At 59.4% G+C, this 22,813-nt stretch overlaps 2 protein-coding genes across 3 annotated transcripts in view; one reads left to right on the forward strand and one right to left on the reverse strand.

The window, feature by feature from the left end:
• Positions 1–242: 242 nt before the first annotated feature.
• Positions 243–12,126, forward strand: CHGA (chromogranin A; the record flags this gene model as incomplete). 2 transcript variants are annotated; one of them, XM_080708259.1, is made up of 8 exons in its annotated part: positions 243–288; positions 969–1,015; positions 3,375–3,468; positions 4,153–4,221; positions 6,656–6,754; positions 8,441–8,878; positions 9,441–9,907; positions 12,043–12,126. In XM_080708259.1, the coding sequence occupies 8 exons, from the start codon at positions 243–245 to the stop codon at positions 12,124–12,126; spliced, it is 1,344 nt and encodes a 447-aa protein (XP_080564385.1). The 2 variants fall into 2 exon arrangements, with proteins under 2 accessions (XP_080564385.1, XP_080564386.1); XM_080708260.1 differs by lacking the exon at positions 8,441–8,878.
• Positions 12,127–17,348: 5,222 nt separating this feature from the next.
• Positions 17,349–22,813, reverse strand: part of ITPK1 (inositol-tetrakisphosphate 1-kinase) — a gene marked incomplete at both ends in the record, with an annotated part of 150,892 nt that continues 145,427 nt past the window's right edge. Inside the window, 2 exons of the mRNA XM_080707918.1 lie at positions 17,349–17,692; positions 20,670–20,832. Of these exons, the coding sequence (XP_080564044.1) occupies positions 17,349–17,692; positions 20,670–20,832 (507 nt within the window). The remainder of the gene's footprint in view (positions 17,693–20,669; positions 20,833–22,813) is intronic.

Consider the following 22,813-nt stretch of genomic DNA (forward strand, 5'->3'; position numbering starts at 1 on the left):
AGCGAGCTGGGACCAGACCCCAGGGCTGGGAAGAGGGGGCAGGGGCGGCCCTATGACGTCATTTCCGGGGCTAGGGTATATAAGCGGGGTGCTGGAGAGCTGGTACTGCTACTGCAGTGCCCAGCGAGGAGGGCCCGCGGGCAGGTCGACCTGCGGCTCTCTGGCTGGGCTCTGAGCGCTGCGCCCCGCCCGCTCCGGCGCCACCCGCAGCCTGCAGCCGGCAGCTCCCGCCCGGGTCCGCCATGCGCTCCGCCGCCGTCCTGGCGCTTCTGCTCTGCGCCGGGCAAGGTGAGCGAGCGAGGGGCTTGGGCGAGAGGGTCCCGGGCGCCCCAGCCCGCTCTTTCCCCGCTGCATGAGGTCCCGGAGCCGCGCGGGTCTCCTCGGCGCCTCCAGGTTTCAGCACCGCGGACAGCGCCGCCTCCCTCGGACCGCAGCGTGGCCTCCGCCCAGGCCCCAGGGGCACTTGGGCTGGACTCCCCAGCGCGCGGGACGGGGGCCCTCGCGCCCCCACTTCTGGTCCTGGCTCAGCTGCTTGTGGGCCAGCGCCTGCTGCCCGCCTGGCCGGCCAAGGTCATTGGGGGGAGGTGGGAGGAGCCGCTCGCACCCCACACCTCTCTCCCTCTCCCATCCCTCCCCTCATCTTCCGTCCTTGACTTGTGCCTCCTCCCGCACGACCCCCTCCTCCAGCTCTCCCCCCACCCCGTCCCACCGGTCCTGGTCTTGTTTTTCTCGCACCTGCCTTCAGCCCGCACACCCCCTCCAGAGCAGGAGTGCCCCGTGGGGCTGAGCTAAGGCCCTCGTGCAGCCTCTGGGGCCAGCCTCCTGGGGCAGCATCTTGAAGGGAAACAAAAACATTCCTCGCCTCTCACCCGGGCAGGGGCAGTTTTGAGGGACACTGGGCGAATGGGCCCCTAGACCTGGGTCAGGGAGAGAGGAGTGACCCACTGCTGTCTGCTTCTTCTCCCCAGCCAGTTCCCTCCCTGTGAACAGCCCTATGGATAAAGGGGACACCGAGGTAAGGAGGGGTACTGGGGATGCCCTGGGACGAGGGAGGAGGCTCTGGCAGACACCTCCATCCAGGTCTTGGGCAGCTGCAGGAGTGCGTTTGGCATAAAGCCAAGAGCCAGCATTGCGGCTGCCGAGCCTAGGGACAGCTTGCTTGCAAAAGAAGCCGTCAACAGCAGCTTGTTACCCGCTGCCCCACAGCACGGGGACTCCCCAGCTGCCTCCGAGCTTCCTGGGCAGCTTGAAGGGGCCGGGTCTTAGCTGCTGGGTCTAGGTGTCAGGCCCACTGTCCCAAACACTCAGAACCTGGTAGGTCCACTCTGTGCCGCTGGGGTGGCTTCCCTGTGCCTGGGCTGTCCACAGACCCAGGAGGACAGCATCCCCCCCCTGGATCTGGATGGCTCTTTATTCCTCTCTCTCCCTCCCCCACCAAGCCCTACAGCAACTCCATCCCACAGACCGTCCTGCCTGGCCACAATGAACACTCTGGACCATGGTGGGGGTCACCCAGGAGAGGGCCCCGGCATCACCAGCGGGGGTTCCTCTGGCTAAGAAGCTCCGCACACTAGACAGAGGCTTGGGGTTCGTGCGCCCCTGAGCCAGGGCTGCTCTCGCTTCCCTTTTTCCAGGGCCTGTTTTCTCCTATCAGAAGCTACAGTTAAAAGCAAAAGCGTTTAGCAAAAGCATGGAGATTTCAACCTCCGTTTGCTCACTTATATTTTCTTTTTTCCACTGCACACAGGCCAGAATTCAAACCCCTACTGCTCATTCTAGCTGTGCAACCTTGAGAAAGGCCCTCGACCTCTCTGAACTTCCTCCTTTCTCCTCTCCCTCAAGGGGATGTGTGAAGAGGAGGAATCATGGATGTGAGGTGTTTGGCACGTAGTAGGCCCTCAAGTACGTGGGCACTGTTTTTTTTCTAAGCTTTCCTGTTTTGGAGGAGAGTGCTGGAGATTGAACCCAGGTATATTCTTCCTCTAATCTATACCCTCGACTTTTTTTTTTAATTCTTGAAACAGGGTTTTGCTGAGTTACGGAGGGTCTTGCTGAGTTATGGAGGCTGTCCTTGAACCAGCGATCCTCATGTTTCAGCCTCCAGAGTACTAGGATTACAGACAGGCGTTGTGTCAAGATGCCCAACTCAATGTTTCCTTTTGATCTCCCCAGCTCTCTTGGGACCCCTACCAATTCCTGTCTCCCAGAATCTGCTGGCGGAGACTGATGGCTATCTGACATTCCCAGTGCAAGGTCTGGAGTTGCAGACGGATGCAGGGCACAGGCTGTGGGCCCCTCGTGGGGTCCACCCTGGTCGCCATAAGTTCCCTGTAGTGTGGGGTCGGGGTACCAGAGCAGCTGGGTAAGACCTCAATGTTCCGACAGTTATGGCTGCACACTGTAGCGTGTTTGCCAGTTGGCTACATCCGGGACAGGTTGCCTTGGCACCCCAGACGAGGCCTCCCACGCCCTCGCTCCCCACGGCACAGGCTCAGGCGCATCTGACACCTCCTGCTCCTGCTCCTCGGCTGGCTCCTGCTGCTGGAGCAGGTCTGAAGCTGTGAATCCCTCCTGGGGTGTGTGTGACACTTCCCACTCTACAGAGCATCTTCCCAGATGTGCCTTCTCACTCTACCAGGTCAGGTTGAAGGCATTCTCCCTCCCACTTCACAGGAGAGGAAACTGAATCTCAGAGAGGCTAAGTCACTTGCCAGAGACCACACAGCCAAGGGACCACTCTAGACTTGGCACCATCGTTGAAGACCACCCATTGATCAGGTGCCTAGGTAGCCATGGCATCTTGCTGGATACTGGACTTTCAGAGATACAGGTGCAGCTGACCTGGGATGGGCACCCAGATGTAGTCAACATGCACCCCACATCTGGCAAGGGGTCCATCCCACGGGTGAATGGCAGACTTTGAGGCTGTCCCTGGCTACATGTGACAACAGCACTTGTGTTGGGAGACAGTGAACTAGTGTTGTTTCCAGACAAGGTAGAGCTGGGGAAGGTGCTTTGTTCTCTGGGCAGTCCAGAAGGCCCTCAGACATCTACAGGACCACACTGCCTCTGCCAGACATCCTCCTAATTCCCAGCAGCAGCTCCTCCTCCTGATACAGACCAACTTGTGGATGGGCACATACTCGGCAGCCCCTCCCTCACCCCACCGTCACTCTGATCGGCCTGGGGACCTGCTGGCTGGGCCACGTGGCCAGTGCCAGGCACACGCAAGTACATCTAAGGGCGAAGAGAGGGCTGTGCTCCAGAGCCAGGTATCTATGGACTCTGGAAGACAAAGCAGATGCCTCTGTCCTCCTCGAAAACTTGTCCTGTAGCCTGCAGGGCTGAGCCCCAGCCCATCCCCTTCTCCCCAGGTGATGAAGTGCATCGTGGAGATCATCTCAGACTCGCTGTCCAAGCCCAGCCCCATGCCCGTCAGCCAGGAGTGCTGGGAGACGCTCCGAGGAGGTACGGCCAGAGGCAGGGGTGGCGGGCTGCTGCCCCCGGGGTGGGAGCAAAGGACAGGTGCTGTGGCTCGTGATGGGGTCTGAGAGATGTGGGTGATAAAGGGGTCACAACCTTCCTGCTCCTGGAGCTTACAGACAGGCTAGCAGAGGGGACACGGGTGGCCACAACGAGCTGGACTTCTAGGCAGAACGAAACTGGACTGAGCTCCCTGTGGTACCTCGCGGCCACCGTGGAGATCGGTGACAAGGGAAGGGATGTGGCGGGTGAGCGGGAGCAGGACCGCGTCCCTCCAGGCAGACGGTCGAGCTCTGGCCAGCTGGTAGAAGGAGCCAGTAGGGTTGGGGTTGGGCTTCAAAAGAAAACATTGGCAATCGATAGATGGGAAAGGAAGAAAGGGTGTCTGGGGGGAGAGGACAGTGTGGATGAACGGTGTTTAGACAGATCACTCATGCTCGGAGCCTGGGATTGATGGAGGTCCGGGTACCAGGAAAGTGGCCGAGGACTGACGCCTCCGAGTGCTGGTAGTTCCCCAAGCACTCTCTCCAGAGCCGATCTCCTTGCTGCCACTCCGGTTTGGGGTTTGTTTCCAGAATAAATTATCTGTGCTCGGCTGAAAATATTGATGGCAATCCTTTCCTTGGCTGTCCCCCGCACACCACCCATAACTCTGCTCCTCTGCTGCAGATGAACGGGTCCTGTCCATCCTGCGACACCAGAATTTACTGAAGGAGCTCCAAGACCTTGCTCTCCAAGGTATTTTCCAGCTGCTTGCACATAATTCTGGGTCAATTCCAGTAACTGAGAGTCACAAAGCCAGGGGGGAAGGAAGGTTGAGCAAGGTCTTGGATCTACTCAGGTTACTTCTTTATTCTTTTTTTTTCTTTTCTTTTCTTTTCTCTTTAGTGCTGGGGTTGGAACCCAGGGGCATTCTACCTCCAAGCTACACCACCTGCCCTATTTTTTATTTTTTATTTGGAAACAGGGTCTCACTAAGTTGCAGAGGGCCTCGCTAAGTAGCTGAGGCTGGCCTTGAACCATGATCCTCCTGTCTCCGCCTCCCAAATGCTGGGATTCCAAGCGTGCACCACCTTGTCCAGCTCCAGCCCTATTTTTTATTTTTTATTTGGAAACAGGGTCTCACTAAGTTGCAGAGAGCCTCGCTAATTAGCTCCTATCTCAGCTTCCCTCGGGTTATTTCAATTGTAGAGCAGAAAGGCCCCATCCCTGTTTCTTGTTCAGTGTTACTGATATTATTAAAGAAATCAAGGTTCAGAGAGGTTGAGTGAATATGTCCCGTCACACAGTGAGTAGGGCCATGTCAAGATTAGATGCAGCTCTGAATACCTCATGCCTTTGAGTTCAGCCATTTCAGGGAGGGCACTTTCAAGCCGGGAGTGCAGAGAGCATTCCTTTCTTCTACAAACTGAGAAGTCAGTTGATTGCAGGGAAAGAGGAGGGGAGGCAGACCCTGACCAGCCTTCAGCGTGCTGCAGAGTGAGCCCCCCCATGGCCAAACCATCCTGAACGGGCCCAGTTTCATCTGCTCTCTCAGTGAGGTGTGTCTTTTCCAGGGGATCTAGGGAATCCACAGACGCTATTGGGAAGGAAGTCACTGTTGTAGGGTAGTGAGTGCCTTGTCATGAGGGCATTCAGAGCCTGGGTGGGATGCTGGGGTGGAGCCTAAGGCTGCTGTCATTCATAGTTAGCCCCTCCCCAGCCCCAGCTCCTTCCAGCTGGATGGAAGGCACAGGCAAACTGGAAAGGCTGGGTCCTGGCCCTGCCTCTGCTCTGGCTGATTCCCTGAGGGAAGTGGCCATTTACAGAGGCAGGACCACAGGTGCCCTTGGGCGTGAATCCGGCACCTGCTTCCTACAGGAGCTGGGGCCTCCTGCAGGGCCGGGCTGCGCCTTGGCTGGTTGAGGGCACCGACACTGCTCTGGCTCTGAGAAGGGCCCCACTCGGGCTTCTGGGACAGACGGGGCCATGTGTGAGGATGGAAGGGGGAGGAAGCAAGTCAAAATATCCAGAGAAGCCCCCCCCAGGGAGCACACCTTCTCTCTCGCTCTCTCTTGCCACTCTGCCCGGGTGCCAAACACTCTGCCCCGAGCAGATCGGGAGGCTGCAAAGCGCATGGTGGGCTCCATGCTGGGGGACGGAGGCAGTTATTACCTGTAGTGCTAATTTTGTCATCATCGATTCTGGGTTGGGTTTTTTTTTAACATTAAATATTTTATTACAATGTGATAATTTTAAAATTAAATACTGAATGGCTGTTACATTTAAAAATCAAATAGAATGTCAGTGGAGACCATTAGAGAAGAATGTGTCCTGGGATATTTGTACACACACACACACACACATCCCTAGCACATCCAGTATCCAATGTGCACATGTATGACCGTTTTCCATCATGAGAGGCGGGTATGTCCCCGCCTTTAACATCCTTGCTCCACCCCTTCCTGGGCTCTCAAACCATCCTTGCCTACCTGCCTCTGTCTCAGCACCTACCACACAGCGGTGCTGTTTACAGATGAACATCACCAACTGGGAAAGCCACGATGCTCAGGGCCACTGAGCTAGAAAATGGCCCAGGAGGGAGGACGGGGACCCACATGTGTCTGAAGCTGGGCTGGGGCTGCTCCCTGGCCCACAGACACCCAGGATCCCCACAAAGGGGGAACCCATCAGCAGCTGCAGAGCTGGCCTGGCAGGGTGGGGGCAGCCATGGAACCAGGCCCAGTGTGGGGACAGAGGAGGCTGCAGTAGCCAGGGTGGTGCAGGGAGAGGGGACCCTGGGTCACAGCGGCAGGTGCTCACTGTGGGCTCAGATGGGAGGCTGTGCTTGGCTTGCACCCTAAGGCCCAAGGGCAGCAGGGGTCGCTTCCACCTCCTGCTGCCAGTCCCTAGGGCCCCTCCACTCCTGGCCCTGGACCCTCTGCCCCATTTGAGACTTTTTTGTCCAGGCACCTTGCTGTCTTTTTGCAGGTTGGAAACTGAGTCTGGAGTCTGGAGTCTGGAGAGGTGGCATGGCCTCCTGCTGGGCCCAGTGAGGGGGCGAGGGGCCAGCCCTTGGGAGTCCCATTGCCAGGCCTGGAATGCAACGTGTCCAGTCTGCACGTGGGGAGGGGGGCGGCCACGGTCTTGGGGACAGGTGCCAGGGCTGAGCCTTTCCTTCCTCTCACACCAGGGGCCAAAGAGCGGGCGCAACAGCAGAAGAAGCACCACAGCTTCGAGGAAGAGCTCTCGGAGGTTCTTGAGAACCAGGACAATGAGGCTGAGCTGCAAGGTCGGTGCCAGCTGGTCTGGCCAGAGGCGGAGTGGGGGGCGGAGGGCAAGGAGACCAGTAGTGAGGGTGCTCAAGGCTTCCCCAGGGCCAGGAGCCCCCCTCAGGCCCTGCAGGGTAGCCGTTATCTCCTTCCCTTTACACAAGGGGAAACCGAGGCACGCAGACATGGAGCCCCTCGGCCGCGGTGAGCCACACGACAGCAGATCTGGGTCTGTCTCACTCCAAAGCCCTCAACCAGTCCCATTTGCCCACCCCAGGGGCTGGCACTCTAGGACAGAAAGTCAGCCTGTCAGGGGGAAGCTTCAACTCTGGGGCGGCCCCTGCAGCAGCACCCCCAGTCCCGCACCTGCTTCGCTGGGTTCTGGGAGAGTCTTAGAAGCCGATGGCAGCAGGTCTAGAGGCGCGGCTCGACATACTGAATGCCCCGGGATGTCATTTTTGACACCAAAGAGCTCGGGCTCCCACGTCCTGCCCCAGAGCAGCACGAGTGAGTCTAGATTAGTACGGATGCCCAGGGGCATCTGTAGCATCTGTGTGTGTGTGTGTGTGTGTGTGTGTGTGTGTGTGTGTGCGTGTGCACACACGTGCACATGCTTTAATGCAAAGAAACCCTGAACTTGGCCTCTGGCAGTGTGGGGGTCAAGGCTCAACCCTGCTGCCCACAGGTCGCCTGCGGGTTTGTTTCTGAGGAATGAGCCCAGGTGCTCGGTGACGCCCAAGTGGAACGCGCGGAGCGTGTTTGCTCAGCGGTACTCTACGGTGACACGGGAGATTTTTACTGTTGAGTGACTATCTGCAAGGAAATGCTTGCAGTGATACCTGGCAGATACTGAGGACTGGAGCTCCTTCCCCGGATGCTGGAGGCAGAGAAGCCCCATGTGGAAGGGGGTGAAATTGCAGTAATGGTGCCTCTTGCATGGAGAGGTTAAGTGCCTTGCCCAAGATCACACAGCGGTTGTGCCAATGTCTTGACTTTCAGCTCAGGACTCTTGTCTTCTGGGGTCAGTGTCAAGGACTGACTGTTGATTTTTTTTTTTTTTCGGCTCTGGGGATGGAACCCAGGGGCATTTGACCTCCAAGCTATACCCCCTGCCCTATTTTTTTATTCTTTATTTTGAAACAGGGTCTCACTGAGTTGCAGAGGGCCTCATTAAGTAGCTGAGGCTGTCTGTGAACCTTGATCCTTCTGTCTCAGCCTCCCGAATGCTGGGATTACAAGCGTGTGCCACCATGCCCGGCTTGACTGTTGATTTTTGTTTGGGGTTTTATTTTTGGTTTTTAAATCACCTCCTGTTAGCCAGGCGTGGTGGCGCACGCTTGTAATCCCCGTGCTTGGGAGGCTGAGACAGGAGGATCACGCAAGTTTGAAGTCAGCCTCAGCTGGGCTTAAGAGACCCTGTTTCCAAATAAAATATAAAATAGGTCTGGGAGTGTAGCCCAGAGGTAGAAGGCCCCTGGGTTCCATCCCCAGTACCGAAAAAGAAAAAAAAAATTCACCTCCTGTTTTAAAAGACGATCCAGTTGTGTCCTGAGGAAGCCCAGACCTGAAGGGTAGTCCTCATCCTGGTCTTGGCTGAGCTTCCTGGAGCCCACGATACGTGGGAACTAAGCCCTGCAATTAGCCTCTGGGGAGATGCTGCGCGCAGCCCGGCCCTGGGGCCTGACTTTGCCCTGTCGCTCCTGCAGATGTGGCGGGAGAGGTGTCCCCTAAGCAGGCTGTGGAGCAAAGGGGTGATGCTGGAGAGGCAGAGAAGAGTGCAGAAGCCGCAGAAGGCCCTGAGCCACAGGCCTCCCCAGAGCCCCGGCACGAGCCTGGGCAGGGGAACAAACAGGCCCCGGGGGAGGACGAGGCCACCAACACTCAGCCACCCGCCAGCCTCCCCGGCCAGAAGCACCCAGACCCGCAGCCCACAGGGGACAGCCAGGGGCCCGCCCAGGGTCTGCAGGACAGAGAAGACAGCCTGAGTGCCGAGCCAGGGCAGCAGACCAAGAGAGCGGAGGAGGAGGAGGCGGAGGAGGAGGAGGCAGAGCCCAGCAAGAAGGCTGTCCCCGAGGAACAAGGCCCCACTGTGGCATTTAATCCCCACCAGAGCCCTGGCTACAAGGAGATCCGGAACGGCAAGAGTACGTACGACGACGACGGGGCCCTCAACAAACTCTGGGAGAGGAACTCAGGAGCCCCACCCCACCTTTATAACACCATAAAGCTAGGGTTTCGCTCCATTTTCCAGATGGGCAAGTGCAGCTCAGAGAGATTAAGTAATTTGCCCAAGGTCACACAGCTAATTTGTAGTAAGAGCTGAGATTCCAACCCCAGTTTGTCTGACTCCAGACACCCCCCACTGGTTCCCTTCCCAGGAGGCAGGGGGGCCTTGCAGAGTTTGGGGACCCGAGAGACAGCGTGATATGCAGGTGGATCTGGGGACAGCCTTGGCTTCAGTGAGGGCTTAGCAGACACCCTGCTCCCTCAAAAGGTCTTGTCGGGGTCTTAGGCCCCCTCCCATGGGCTGCCCATGCTGGGCCAGGAGGCTTCTCAAAGCTTGACGGCCCTTCCCTTCATGCAGGAGGGCTGAGCAGAGCCCCTAGAGCCATCTGTGGCCCTGACGTGTCCGAGAGGGGAGCACCACAGGCTATACAGGGAGCACGATGGCCCCTCATTTCCGGTCTTGTCCACCACCTGCTCCAGGTCGGTCGGAGGCACTGGCTGTGGATGGAGCAGGGAAGGCTGGGGCCCAGGACGCTCTGGCCCCCGAAGGGAAGGGAGAACGGGAGCACTCCCAGCAGGAGGAGGAGATGGCAGGGCCTGCTCCAGGCCCATTCCGGGGTGGGAAGAGCAAGGAGCTGGAGCAGGAGGAGCGGCTCTCCAGAGAGTGGGAGGAGGCCAAACGGTGGAGCAAGATGGACCAGCTGGCCAAGGAGTTGACGGCGGAGAAGCGGCTGGAGGGGGAGGACGAGGAGGATGACCCCGACCGCTCCATGAAGCTCTCCTTCCGGGCCCGGGCCTACGGCTTCCGGGGGCCCGGGCTGCAGCTGCGGAGGGGCTGGAGGCCATCTTCCCGGGAGGACAGCGTGGAGGCTGGCCTGCCCCTCCCAGCCCGTGGCTACCCCGAGGAGAAGAAAGAGGAGGAGGGCAGCGCCAACCGCAGAGCAGAGGTTGGTATGGGTGGAGCCGCCTGGGCAGCCCAGGGGCAGCCGCGCTCAGATGTGTCTGCTGAGGGGACATGGTCCTCTGGAGTCCTAACTTGTAAAGATGCTCAGGCAGGGAGCTGGGCGCTCAGAAAGTACTGGATGGGGCCGGCAGGAGGCTTCAGACCAGCCTGAGAGGCGCTCAGCTGGGCCTTGGTCCTGATGGCAGCAGGGAGCCAGCCAGGGTTGTGAGCAGGACGCGGGGCAGGGTTGGGGGCGGGTGGGCTTTGGAATGGAGAAAGCTTGGAAACAAAAGGGCCTGGAGGACTGGCCTGGGGGTCCAGGCCCAGGGTACCCAAGGCCCTGAGAGCTGGAAGGGCAGGGTATGGGGACACCTAGGGACAGGTTGTGTCTGGGAAGAGCGTGTAGTGGGTCTGGCACACATTCCTTCCAGGCTTGGACCTGTGTCCTGCCCAACATGGCCAAGATGGGGTAGGGCCAGCTGGCCCCAGGGCCTGCGGGGAACAGGGAAGGGGGCATCAGCAGGGCCGCAGACCTGGCTTCAGCCTCCTCACGGCTGTGTGACCTTGGGCAGGTCCTTGCCCTTCTCTGAGCCTCATTGGACCCCACTTGAGAAATAGGGGTATGGAGTCTTCTTTGATCACCTCCTCACGATTACAATGCAATTGAAGCCGGGCGCGGTGGCGCACGCTTGTAATCCCAGCATTACGCTTGTAATCCCAGCATTCAGGAGGCTGAGACAGGAGGATCGCGGTTTGCGGACAGCCTCAGCTACTTAGTGAGGCTCTTTGCAACTCAGTGAGACCCCGTTTCAAAATAAAGGATAAAAAGTAGGGCTGGGGGTGTTGCTTGAAGGTAAAACGCCCCTGGGTTCCATCCCCAGTACCGCAAAATATAATAATAATAATAATAATAATAATAATAATAATAATAATACAGTTGATCTCTGAAAGCCTGGAGTCCCCAGGTCCACTGGAAAGGTGGACAGTATGGCACTGGAGCGCAGGGGTTGAGCCCCAACGGGCAGGGGTGGAGCTGGGTGTCCTGGCAGGCGGGCGATGCTGCGTTGGTGGAGGCCCTGGTGGCCTCTGATTGGAGCCTCAGAGCCCAGGTGAGACCCTACCCCCTGGACCCGGAGGGCCCTCTTTGGGCCCAACCCTCCCTCTGGCCTGATACTGGGGTCTAGTTGGTGGCCTGGGCAGATGAAGACTATTCAGCAGCTGGTCCTGGGAGGGACTGATGCTCGGGGCCCAGAGGGGGGGATGGACTGCAGGAACAGCCGCTTGCCCCTGCGCCCACCCCAGCGTGTGGGTCCAGGGCACGCACCCGGCTCCCCTGTCCTTGGCAGGGTGGAGCGGGGGCCCCAGAGTCTGTGGACAAGATGGGGTGGGGCCTTCTCCCTCCAGTTCAAGGGTCCTAAAAACCTCAGCACTGGCCAGGCATAGTGGTGCACACCTGAAAAATCCCAGCAACTTGGGAGGCTGAAGCAAGTGAGGCCCTGTCTCCAAGTGAAATATAAAAAGAGCTGGGAACGTGGCTCATGATGGATCGCTGGTTTCATGTGTGTGCAGTGGGACACAACAGAAGCAGCTTAGCATCATGGAACTCATATCCCAGGGTCTATTCAAGATCCAGGGTGCTAGGGCCCCGTTTCCAAGGCAACCACTGTCAGTGCCCTGTGGGATGAGCCCCAGGCGGTGCTGTGTGACCACAGGGCAGGGACCCGGGGAAGAAGGTCCCACCTAGGTCACGCCCAGAGACACCGCCTTCCCTGAGCTCCAGCTCAGAGTGTGACATTATGCTTCTGTGGGTGTTCAAGCTCCCAGGAACCCGGAAGCTTCTGGAGACAGGGCCACAGAGCAGGGCTCAGAGGAGGGTTCCCTGCTTCCCTGATGCCCCTGGCAGCCTAAGCCGGGCAGGGTGCTGTGTGGTGGCTACCTTCTGCACAGTGATCCTCAGAGCAGCGCAGCTGGGTGGATCCTTATCCCCATGACACGGATGGGGCCCTCGAGGCTCAGAAAGGCAAAACCTCCTGTCCGAGGCCACACAGCTAATTAGCAGCCCAGCCAGTCTGGCTGACACTCCCCTCAATACCACCAGCGCATGCCAGCCCCCACATGACCCTCCGTGTTCTGTCCTAGGACCAGGAGCTGGAGAGCCTGTCGGCCATCGAGGCGGAGCTGGAGAAGGTGGCCCACCAGCTGCAGGCGCTGCGGCGGGGCTGAGGCTCCCAGACAGGGCCCCGAGGCACCCTGTGGTCCTGGCCATGCTGTCCCCTCTGCAGGTCCTGGCTAGAAGGCCTGGATGCTGCTTCCGGTAGGGAGGTGGCCTCTAGCTGCCTGGACCAGTCCCCACAGCCACCCCGGTCACCCCAGGCCCCTCCCCTATTCCCAGCCCCCACTCTGCTCACCCCTGTGCAGGGCGGGCCCCTCCACCTTCAACACGGAGTGTCCCTTCTCTGAACATGGCAGATTTCTAGAAGTTTCCATCTACCCTTATATCCACTGGGCACAGCTGCGATCACTTCTGACCTTTCGGTGAAAGCTGAGAACTCCTGACTATAATATATTCCGTGTAAAATTTATCTAAAGAAAAATAAATCTGCTCTAGGCTCTTTCTTTTCCTTTGCATGCTTTCCCGCTCAGCTCTGGGTGGAGTGGGAGGCACTGGATTTGGGCTAAGGGGCAGAGGAGTGTCACTCTGCCTGGGAGGGGGGCTCCTTTCTGGGCCACTTTCTGGCCATGGGATCTTAGGCAAGTGGCCTTCACCTCCAGGTCTCAGTTTCCACATCTGTAAAATGGAGGTGCTGACCCATCTCAAAAGATGAAGTGAGACATGCCGGGGGACCCCACTGGTCTAGGCCCAGTTCTTTTGTGTGTGTGTGTGTGGTACTGGCGCTAGAACCGAGAGGCTTTCTACCTCTGGGCTATACTCCTAGACCTACTTTATATTTTGTTTGGAAACAGGATCTCAAAGTTGCTGAGAGCTTCACTAAGTAGCTGAGGCTGGTTTCGAACCTGTGCGATCCTCCTGTCTCAGCCCCCCAAGTACTGGGATTACAAGCATGCGCCACCATGCCCAGCTTAGACCCAGTTTTTGAGAAAGAGGAATCAGAGGCAGAGAAGGCGCAGTGGGTCAGCAGAGTCACAGGCAGAGATGGCGTTCCACACACTGCAGCGCGGGCCTGTGGGGGACGGGGCAGTCAGGAGGGCTGGGCTGGGCGCTGCCCATGTGCACCAGCTGACGAGTAGGGCCAGTAGTCACGCATCAAGCATCCGTGCGTGGCATCTTTGGGCCTAGTGGGCCTGGGCACAGAGATGACCAGATGGGCCCTGGATTTGAGAAGCTCCTGCCCAGCAGGGAAAGCAGAACCATCAGCAGCCAAAGCAACTTCAGGGACAAGTGTGAGCTCTGCAGGAGGGAGTCCACCCCTGTGCAGGTGAAGGAGACTGAGTCACAGCGACTCTGCTGGGCTGGCGTGGCCTCGGACAGGCCCTTCTCCTTCCCAGGTAGCAGCTCTGGGGCCAGCATCCTTGGTCTGTACACCTCAAATAGGAGCAAGCTAGAGAGGGTGGCCTTTCATGCTGTGAAGAGATGTGTGGGGACCGGCGTCGTGCTCTTCTGAGGATGAGCAACGTGGGCATCCTGAGTGAGGCTCAGGTGGCACCGACACCCTCTGGCGACCTGGGTGGGGTCAAGTCCAAGGGCCAGGCGGGATTTAGGAACCAAGTTCCCAAAGGCCAGTCTTTCTGGGAGGTGTGATTGGCAGAGTTCCATGGTAAGAACTTGGGTCCCGTGAGGGAGTCCTCAGTCCAGCCAACTCTAACTGTATTTGCAGGCTCTTAGAAATCAAAACATCCACTTCCAAGCTTAGTTGATAGGAAACACAGGGACAGCTGGTCCCCAAAATAGCCATCGCAAGGAGAAGCTGTCTGCATTGTCGTCGTCTCCTGGCGCTAACTTACAACCCGATGAAAGAGCTGATGGACAGAAGCCATGGCTTTAGATCTAGCCTATATGATCATGTACGTAGGTCTACAAATTGAGTACAAACCAGCCTGGATTCCGGTGGTTGCTTGTGAACAGGGAAGGCTTGAAACAAATCACAGTTGCCACACAGCACAAGCGTAGAGCTACCGGTGACATCCTGGTGACTCCTGCGCACTGGGAGCAGCGTGTCCAGGGCGAGCCTCAGCAGGACGACCTCACACCCCCACGTGCCCTGGAGGAGGGGTCGGCACCTCCAAGGACTTCGGGACAAGGTCCGTGGGGTCTGGCAAGGTCTCGCTGTTCCCAACCGGAAGGAAGAGGACCACACAGCAGAGGCTCTCCTCTGCAGAGTGTGTGTTGGGGTGGCTCCAGGTCCACACTAGCAGTGGCTGTGCAGAGGGAGGCGCAAAGCCACAGACCTTATCACAGGAGGCTGCAGGGGAGAAGCCTTGGCCACACCACCCGAGTGGGGCTCAAGCTGGTGGGACAGGTGGGCACGCAGTAGCTGTGGCCAGGCTGAGCCGAGAGGCCTGGGCCCCCATCCAGGGCCGCTGAGCTTGCCCATCTCAGTAGCTCCTGCTGGAGGAGCCAGCGCCTGGCTGAAGGGCTCTGGAGTCACGGGGAATGAGCCTCAGGATGAGAGCGAAGCTTCTGGGATTCCCCTGGGTGCATGATCGGTTTCTAGGGGACAGAAGATGCGAGCCCTGGGGCCACTGGTAAGGCCTCTGGATGGCTCTCTGTGGCCAGCAGCCAGTGAGACTGCCCAAGACCCAGGTAGGTTTCCACACAGGAAGGACAAAGGACAGTCCCCCTTAGCTTCCGGGTGGCTAGATGGCAGGTTAGAGTAACTTTCCTCTGTTGGCAGGAAAACCAGCTTCCTCCAAGGGCATTCAAACTATGAAGCCTGCGGGGGAGGCCTCCAGGACAGAGGCATGCTTGTTCCGGGTCGCTTTCTCCTTCACAAACAGGGTTAAAGATACAGGCAGGCTCATGTACCGGTGCCTCCTATCATCCCCTCAGTGGCTCACTCCTGCAGGCAACCCTGGGGCACTGTAGGCAGCCCAACCCATGATGGACTGCAAGCCCCTAACACCTGCAGGCCCCTAAGGCAAAGGCCCTGGCCTGGATCAGACTTTCCTCTGCTCTCTTGGGGAGGATGGAGGCCACCACCACGGGAGTCCCACTGCTCTATAGTTGAAGAACTTGACCCAAGGCCGCTGCTGCTGGGCACCCACTGCAGAGACCATACAGAAGCCACCCAAGGCCTCTGCCAAAGTGTGGCCCTGCCAGCTGCTCCTGGAGCCCCTTGGCAGCCCCATCTGCTGAATACCACTAAGGCACAGCCGCAGGGCCAAGGCGCTAACTTGGAATCAGAAGCCCAGGCACGAGCCCCAGTACCCAGGATGCTGGGAGCCAACTCCGGCGACCTCCTTTGCTCAGCAGGGCCCCCACAGCCCCAGAGGCAGCCCCGCCACACCCTGCTACCTCAGCAGTCCATCCCTCCAAGGCCTGGGAGGCCTCAGGACAACCAGCTCGGGCAGTGTCCCAAGGCCAGCACCACCCAGGGGACATTCAGAGGATGAGCTGCTCTCATTCTGGCCACCGAGGCCCCTCCAAGGGGCATTGGTGCTCCATACCACCCAAGTGCCCGCTGACACTCCATGTTTGCTGGGCCCCGCTGGCCTGATAGGCAGGTCCCCACAGCATCCCCACCGCCTTTCTGAGGCTCAAGCTGCCCTGGGCTTCCACTCCTGGAAGCCTGCCGGCCACCTGCGTGGGGCCCATGGGAACCCCACACTGCCGGGAGACAGAGCTGGGACTCCTGACCCTGGGCGGTGCCAGGTGTAATCCTGGGGACCGACCAACTTCCAGAGACACGGTGTGGCCAGGTCATGCCGCCTGGGGTTTCATTTAGAAGTAAAGCTGGTTCCTTGAACATCTTTTCTGTAAGGCCTGGGAGGTTAGCCCAGCAACCAGGAGTAACACCGTGAACACGTGAAATGCAGGTTGATTTCAGTAGTTTATTCTGGAGACAAAGCAGTGCAAGAGGCTGGCCACGCCCCTCCCGGCTCAGGGCCACATCGGGAGGGGCGCCGCGGACTCGGTCAGGGTCAACACGCAGCGTGTAAACACGGTTAGTCCTGGGGCCCTCGTTCCCAAGGAAGCCGGCAGGCAGTTCAGAGGCTCCTAGCCCTCACCCCGTCCTCGCCTCTCCTCACACGATAGAGGCCCCCATGGCCCTTCAGTGCCAGGCTCCGTGGTCTTCTCTCCGGGGTCCCGTCTCACTGGACCACAGGGGACATTGGAGGCCCTTTCTCATTGCAAGTAGACAGCATCTTCAGGCCACACCTTGGCCGCTCACTGGGGTTCCGCACCCCTAGGTGCTCCTTCCTGCTGACCTTGGAATGGCCCTTACCACCTGCCACTGAGGCCACAGGGGGTCTAGAGTGGGGGCTTCGGGAAGGCTTAGCGCTTTGTGCCCAGTCTTTTGATGGACACAGGAAGCTGTGCGGAGTCTCTAGGAGAGCCTGCTATGGCAATAGGAGAGGGCTGTGGGAGCGGTTCCCTCCTGCCAGGGCCGGGGAGGGGCCTGGCACCCAGTGGAGGCCCCCCACTGTCCTGGCCAGGGGAAAGTGGGGTGTCTCGCAGGGCCTGGGCACTGAGCCAGCCCAGCCACCTCTGGCCTACCCACTAGAGGCAAGGACGAGGCGGCACAGGCAGCCTCTGCCTGGGTGCCAGGGGGCGGCAGTGCTGGGTGGGACCCACGGAAGGGGGTCTGGTAGACTTCAGGGAGCCGAAGAGTGCTGCGGCCAGGACCCTGCCCTCAGGAAGCTTCCTCTCCCTTGCCCAGTGTTGGGAAAGGTTCACAATCTGACCCTGGACGAGAACCGCCCAAGGGGCCTGCTGCCTCCCTTGGCCGTGGGGAGGGAGGCCCCAGCTGCCTCTCTGGGAAGGAAGGGTCAGGTCAGGGCGTGGGCAGACCGGAGGGGTGCAAGAGGGGAGCTGTTCATTCACACCTGCTCGCCGGGGACAGCCTGGCTGGGGAGGGCCTCCCTCCAGGGTCCCCGGGGGCCTGGTCCACAGCAACCACGGGGACAAACAGACACAAACGTGCACACACACTTGCACGGCACCCACACACGCACACGCACACACCGCACCTCCCATTCAGACCTAGTGTTGAGAACACAAGCGTGTGTAAACTCGGTGAAGAGAACTGCACCGCAGGACGGGGCAGGCGCCCCAGCTCTGCGAGGCCGGCCCCTTGTTCCTTCCCATCTTCTCCTATCCCTCCTTTAGATCATGACATCAGAAAATCAGGTTAAAAATTAATAAAAAAAAAAAAAGAAGAAGCATCAGAATCATCAGGAATTCTCAGTAGCGTCCGGCGGGAGCTGCTGGCCCAGCGGGTGTGCTCCACGCCCCGCGCCGCCCCTCTGGGTCCCGGGCTCCGTGGCTACTGTGAGGAGGCCTTGGTGGCCAGCGAGGCCACGCAGTGCTGCTGGAAGCTGGGCGACACGCCGGCCGTGCAGCCGAGTCTCTGGTGCGCTAGCTTGGCAGAGCCGCCCGCGCCCACGCCGCCCGCGTCGCTCTCGCCCTTCCAGGGTGCGTCCGGGCTCATCATGCCGCAGCAGCCCGGGCTGGCGCCGCACGTCCGCTCGCCCGCCGGCTCTGCCAGGAGCCTGCTGTGCCTCAGCGGGGCCACGTCCCCGGCGGCGGCCGCAGCTGTGCCCTGGCCCTGCAGGACGGTGGCGATGTGGTTCAGGAGGTCCGTGAAGAACTCACTCACACCCTCGTAGCCTGCGGGTTGGGGAGACAGAAAGCGCAGGGGTGTTAGCCTGGGGGTGAGGAGACAGGATGAGGAGGAGGCGGGGAGAGCAGGAGAGCCAGGCGGGTGGGAGGGAGTCACACGTCTGGGGGCCTGCGACTCCAAAGGGCCGGCCCTCGTCCTTGGCTGTCCCCATGGCACAAGAAGCTACAGAACCTCAGCTGGTGAAGGCACACCCTATCCTGTCCGCCGCCACCCCGCCGGCTCATTTAAGTGCCCACAGACCCTCTGGTGTGGGTGAGTGACCTTTGGGAAACTCTCCATGTGTTGACTGCCTGGCCCCATCTCATGGACTTACAAGGGGGGAACCTAGTGGGAGGTCTTCAGGTCACGGGTGGGGTGCCCTTGAAGGCGTATTGGGACCCCAGTCCCTCATCCCCTCTCCTCAGTCCTGATGGGCAAGCGCCCCCCCCCCCCCACGTGTGAAGTGGTCCCTTGCCCAGGCCCAAGGGTGGCAGGGCCAACTGACCACAGACTGAAACCTCTAAAAACGTGACCCCAAACCAACCTCCCCTCAAAAGCCAGGCATGGTGGGGCATGCTTATAATCCCAGTGCTTGGGAGGCTGAGACAGGAGGATCGTGGGTTCCAAACCCGTGAGCCTAAACAAACCTCCCCTCAAGCTAGGCGTGGTGGCCATGCTTGTAATCTCAGTACTTGGGAGGCTGAGACAGGAGGATCATGGGTTCGCGGCCAGCCTCAGCTACTTAATGAGGCCTTCTGCAAGTTAGTGAGACTCTGTTTCTAAATAAAGAATAAAATATAGAATTGGGGGTGTAGCTCAGAGGTAGAATGCCCCTGGGTTCCCTCCCCAGTACCACACACAAACCTCTCCTCTTTTTAAGGCTCTCATCTCAGGTGTTTCACGGCAATGGAGCGCTGACAACACCTGCCCCATGTGGAAGGTGCACAGATGGCGACCGTGCCGAAGCCCAGGTTCTGAGCAGGGACACACTCCCTGGGCCCGGCCTGGCCTCGGGCCGCCTCCTGGCTGCCTGCCTGAGCCTCCACTCCCTCAGCTCTCCGGTGGACCAGCTCTGGGGTGGAGCCTAAGCTGGGCACCACGGAGGGGCTGGAATGTGGGCAGAGCCTGACCCACAGCAGAGCGGCTCAAACTGAGCTGCTCACCCTGAAACACCTGCAGGGAGCCCTGAGAGCCCTGCTCCGAGTCGCACGTGGGGATGGCCTCCAAGCACCGCCAACCAGGCCACGGCCATGTCTCTGCAGGATCAACTGCTGGCGCCTGCCGGGGCGACGTCTCCTAGCTGTCTTTGGGGGCCACCCAGTAGGTTTTACATTCAGGTTGAGGATTTTGCTGACTCCTAACAAACCTCTTATCAAGAGATTCGAAGCAGGGTGGGTACCTCCTGTCTGCCTGGACCCACGGGGAGGGATAAGATGGCGCACGGCTCCAAGGACAACGAAGAAGGCAGGAAGCGTGTCTTGGAAAGGAGTTGCGGCTCCAGGTGTGGGGGCGCAATGGGAAGGCCCGCACCTGTCGGCTAGCTCCGTGCCAAGACACTGCGCACGCCACCTCCTAAGCAGGCAGGAAAGGCAGTGGCTTGAACCACTGACTGCGAGGAGCAGGCAGGACTTGGACCCAGGGCTGGTGCTCAGAGACATGAAAGGCCGTGGTCAGCGTGCAGGCTGAGGCCCATGGGTGCAGTCCTGGCTCTCCCACTCGGGCCCAGGGCTCGGATGAGTTCCTCAGTTCCGGCCTCACATCTGCACGGGCAAGCCAAGATCCATGCAGTCCTCCAAGGGCAGGTGGCTGGGAGGACATGACTCACCGCTACCGCTACCCTGTCAGAGGGGCTGCCACTGGGTGTAGCAGGATCCGGTCCACCCTCTGCCTGGCCCTAGGAGCGCTCTCTACCAAGGTGGCAGACCCAGCCGTCTCCTGGAGACCAGCTCTTCTCTGCAGGGGCCCCTGGGCCAACAGCTCCCTGGGGCCTTCCCTCAACAGCCTCTGCGTGGCTCGGCCTGATCCCTCTGACACTGCAAACCACCCTAGATGTCTGGCCCACCTGGGTGGTGCTTTTCTTGGCTCCGCTGGAAGAAGCCTCCGTATCCACACTGCCTCACAGTAACCACCCAGTGAACACCCAGTTACTGCCCTAGGGCCTCCTGAGCGCGGAGGGGCCCCGTTCGCAGCACAGAGCCTCCTGCTCTCCTTCCTCCTGGGATCCCCAGCAGTGGCCCCGCATCCCCTGCCTGCCCCCTCCAGCTATGGCCTCTGCTGCCCCCTCACCGGGCCCCCACATTCCGCTTCATCCTTGCCATGCTCCTTGAAGATCCTCAGTGTCCTGGCTCCCCCTCTCCCTCTGCTACCCCCAAGGCTCCACTCACTACACCCAGGGTAACTCAGCACACCAGATGGCTACCCCAGGACCTCTGAAGGCAGCTCCCCGGCATCTGGTGTGCCTCCAACTGAGCCTCATGAGACGAGAGGAGCGCGCGGTGGCAGGTTCCAGGCCCCAGCAGAACAGGGCGCGGAGGGGCTTGGCTCCCGGCTCCCGGCGCCCAGCTGAGGTGGGGGAGCGGCGTGAGCCTGGGCGACAGTTTCTTTCCCTCGAGGGGTCTCAGCTTCCCTACATATAAACGGTGGGGTATGTGGCCTCTTCAAGGTCTTTTCTGCTCCTTAATTCTGGAAGGGCCCAAAGGATGATCTGGCCAGTCAAGGCCAACACTTGGTGGTGCAGGGAGGCGAGCGGGAGGAGCAGATGGTGTGTGCCGGGCCCACCTGTGCTCCCTGGCGGGGCACGTGGGCCTCCTTTGCCCCACTGCCCGGAACCCATTCTTCAGGTGTGGCTGGGGTGCTGCAGGCTGGGGCCACCGTGGTAGCGGAACCCACAGAAAGGGGGCTTTTAAGTCCTGGTCAAGTTCACTTGGCCGTGACACCGGACTACGGATGCTGGCTGCAAACGCAGGGCTCGCCAGCTGTGCTCACCTGGGAAGGCGTTGACGTCGATGACGGCGTGCTGCCCCGTTTGGTTGTTGATGATGATGTCAATCCCAAAGAGCGACACTCCCAGAGCCTGCCGCAGGGCGCGGGACAGCTCCCGGATGACCTCGTCGCTGGGCCGCTCGAACACGCCCTCGATCTTCTCCAGCTGTCAACAATCACAGGGGTCAAGCCAGGGGTGGAGGAGGTGCCGGGCAACACGCGCAGAGAACCCCCATGGGAGGTGCCCTTGGCCAGGAGGCAGGGCAGACCCATCCAGTAGGCACCAGGGCCACCACATCGAGGTCCTGTGGAGAGCTGGACAGCCACGCACGCGGCCACCTTGCTAGGGCTCATTCCTAACTGGGAGGCTGCTGTCAGTACTGGCATTTACACATGGGGAAATCGGGGCTCAGAGAGGGCCAGGGGCTGGTCCAAGGTCACACAGCTTGAAAGCACAAGGTGGGACTTAGAGCCCATTTTTTAGACTCTAAAACCCAACCCTCTTAAGGCCGGGCGTGGTGGTGCATGCTTGTAATCCCCACGCTTGGGAGGCAGAGATAAAAGGATCACTCAGGTTCGAAGCCGTGCGTGCTGGCTTAGGAGACCCTGTTTCAAAAAAAAAAAAAAAATGTAAAAATAGGTCCGGGAGTGTAGCCCGGAGATAGAAGGGCTTCCAGGAACCCCAGTACCACACACACACACACACACACACACACACACACACACACACACACAATAATAATAATAATAAAAAGTAAAATAAAACCCAACCCTCTTAGCATGGAGGAAGATGGCGAAGTCTGTTGTGGACCCAGAAGACGTTAAGGTGCTGAGATCACTGGGGGCTGACCTTGAAGGCAGGCTGGGTTGGGGTCCCTGGGCAGGGTTGGGAAGGGGGAGAAAGGCCCTGGGAGGATGGAGAAGAGGCCCCGGTACAAAGGTGAGGAGCTGCGGGGCCACCTGGGAAAGGCAGAGGCGGGTGGCGGAGTCCTTCGCAGCACCACACTCAGCCTCCTTGAGACGGCCTTGAGGGCATGAGGTGCAGGGCTCTGGGACCCGGTCTCCCTTACTGCAGCGCTCTGGGGCAGGCACATCCTTCTTCCCTTCCCAACTAGTGGCTAGCTAGGGTATTTCCAAACTTCCTCCCGTCCCAGGCACCTGTGCTTTCCCAAAGGGGCTGCTCCTCCCACCTGGGCCCCCGGAGTCCAAGTGGAGCCACAGAGAAGTATCCCAGGGCTCAGCAGGCCGCCCAGCCACAGCTCCCCCTGCCTGGACCACTCCCAATGCTGCTCATTTTCTGCTGCAGCCCAAGGGGTGGCCCAAGAGCCCTGGCCAGGGCTCTAACGAAGTGGGACACTGCTCTGGGAGGAATTCTGCAGTCAAATCTTGCCAGTAACTTGTCAGCTCCGTGGAATTCAGAAAAGTACTTGGCCTCTCTGTGCCTGTGGCTCTTCTGTCAAGTGAGACCAATGGGGCCTCCATCCTAGACTCACTGGGAGGGGGGAAGAAGGTAGGATGTGGTGGGGATGCTGCGGGCCGGCCTGGGAGGAGTGGACTCTGGATTCTAGGGCAGGGACGGCGGGGCACCTGGAGGTCAGTCAGCCTGCACAGGCGCACTCTAGGTGCCCAATAAATAATGGAGTTCTGAGCGGGGTGTGGTGGCGCATGCTTGTAAACCCAGCATTCAGGAGGCTGAGACAGAAGGATCGTGGTTCACAGACAGCCTCAGCTACTTAGTGAGGCCCTCTACAACTCAGTGAGACCCTGTTTTAAAATAAGGAATAAAAAATAGGGCTGTGAGTGTAGCTCGGAGGTAGAATGTTCCAAATTCCATCCCCTGGGTTCCATCCCCTGCACCACAATCAATCAATCAATTAATCAATCAATCCATAAATAAATAGGAGTTCTGGGGTTTGTGGGGGGGGCGAAGGAAAGGGGCGCCAGCTGACAAATGCGCAGCTGGGTCAAGAAGGTAAACGCTAGTCCATATAGCCTGGCAATTCTCTCCCAGGGTTTACTCCCACAGGCCGAAGAGGAGGACTGGAGTGGAGCCTGTCCTCCATTGCTCATGGCGGCACTATTCACAACAGCCAAAAGGTGGATGCATCCCTGGTGTCCATCTATGGAGGAGTAAACACCGTGCTAGG

Source organism: Muscardinus avellanarius (genome assembly GCF_963383645.1).
Source record: "Muscardinus avellanarius genome assembly, chromosome: 12".
Classification (NCBI taxonomy): Eukaryota; Metazoa; Chordata; class Mammalia; order Rodentia; family Gliridae; genus Muscardinus; species Muscardinus avellanarius.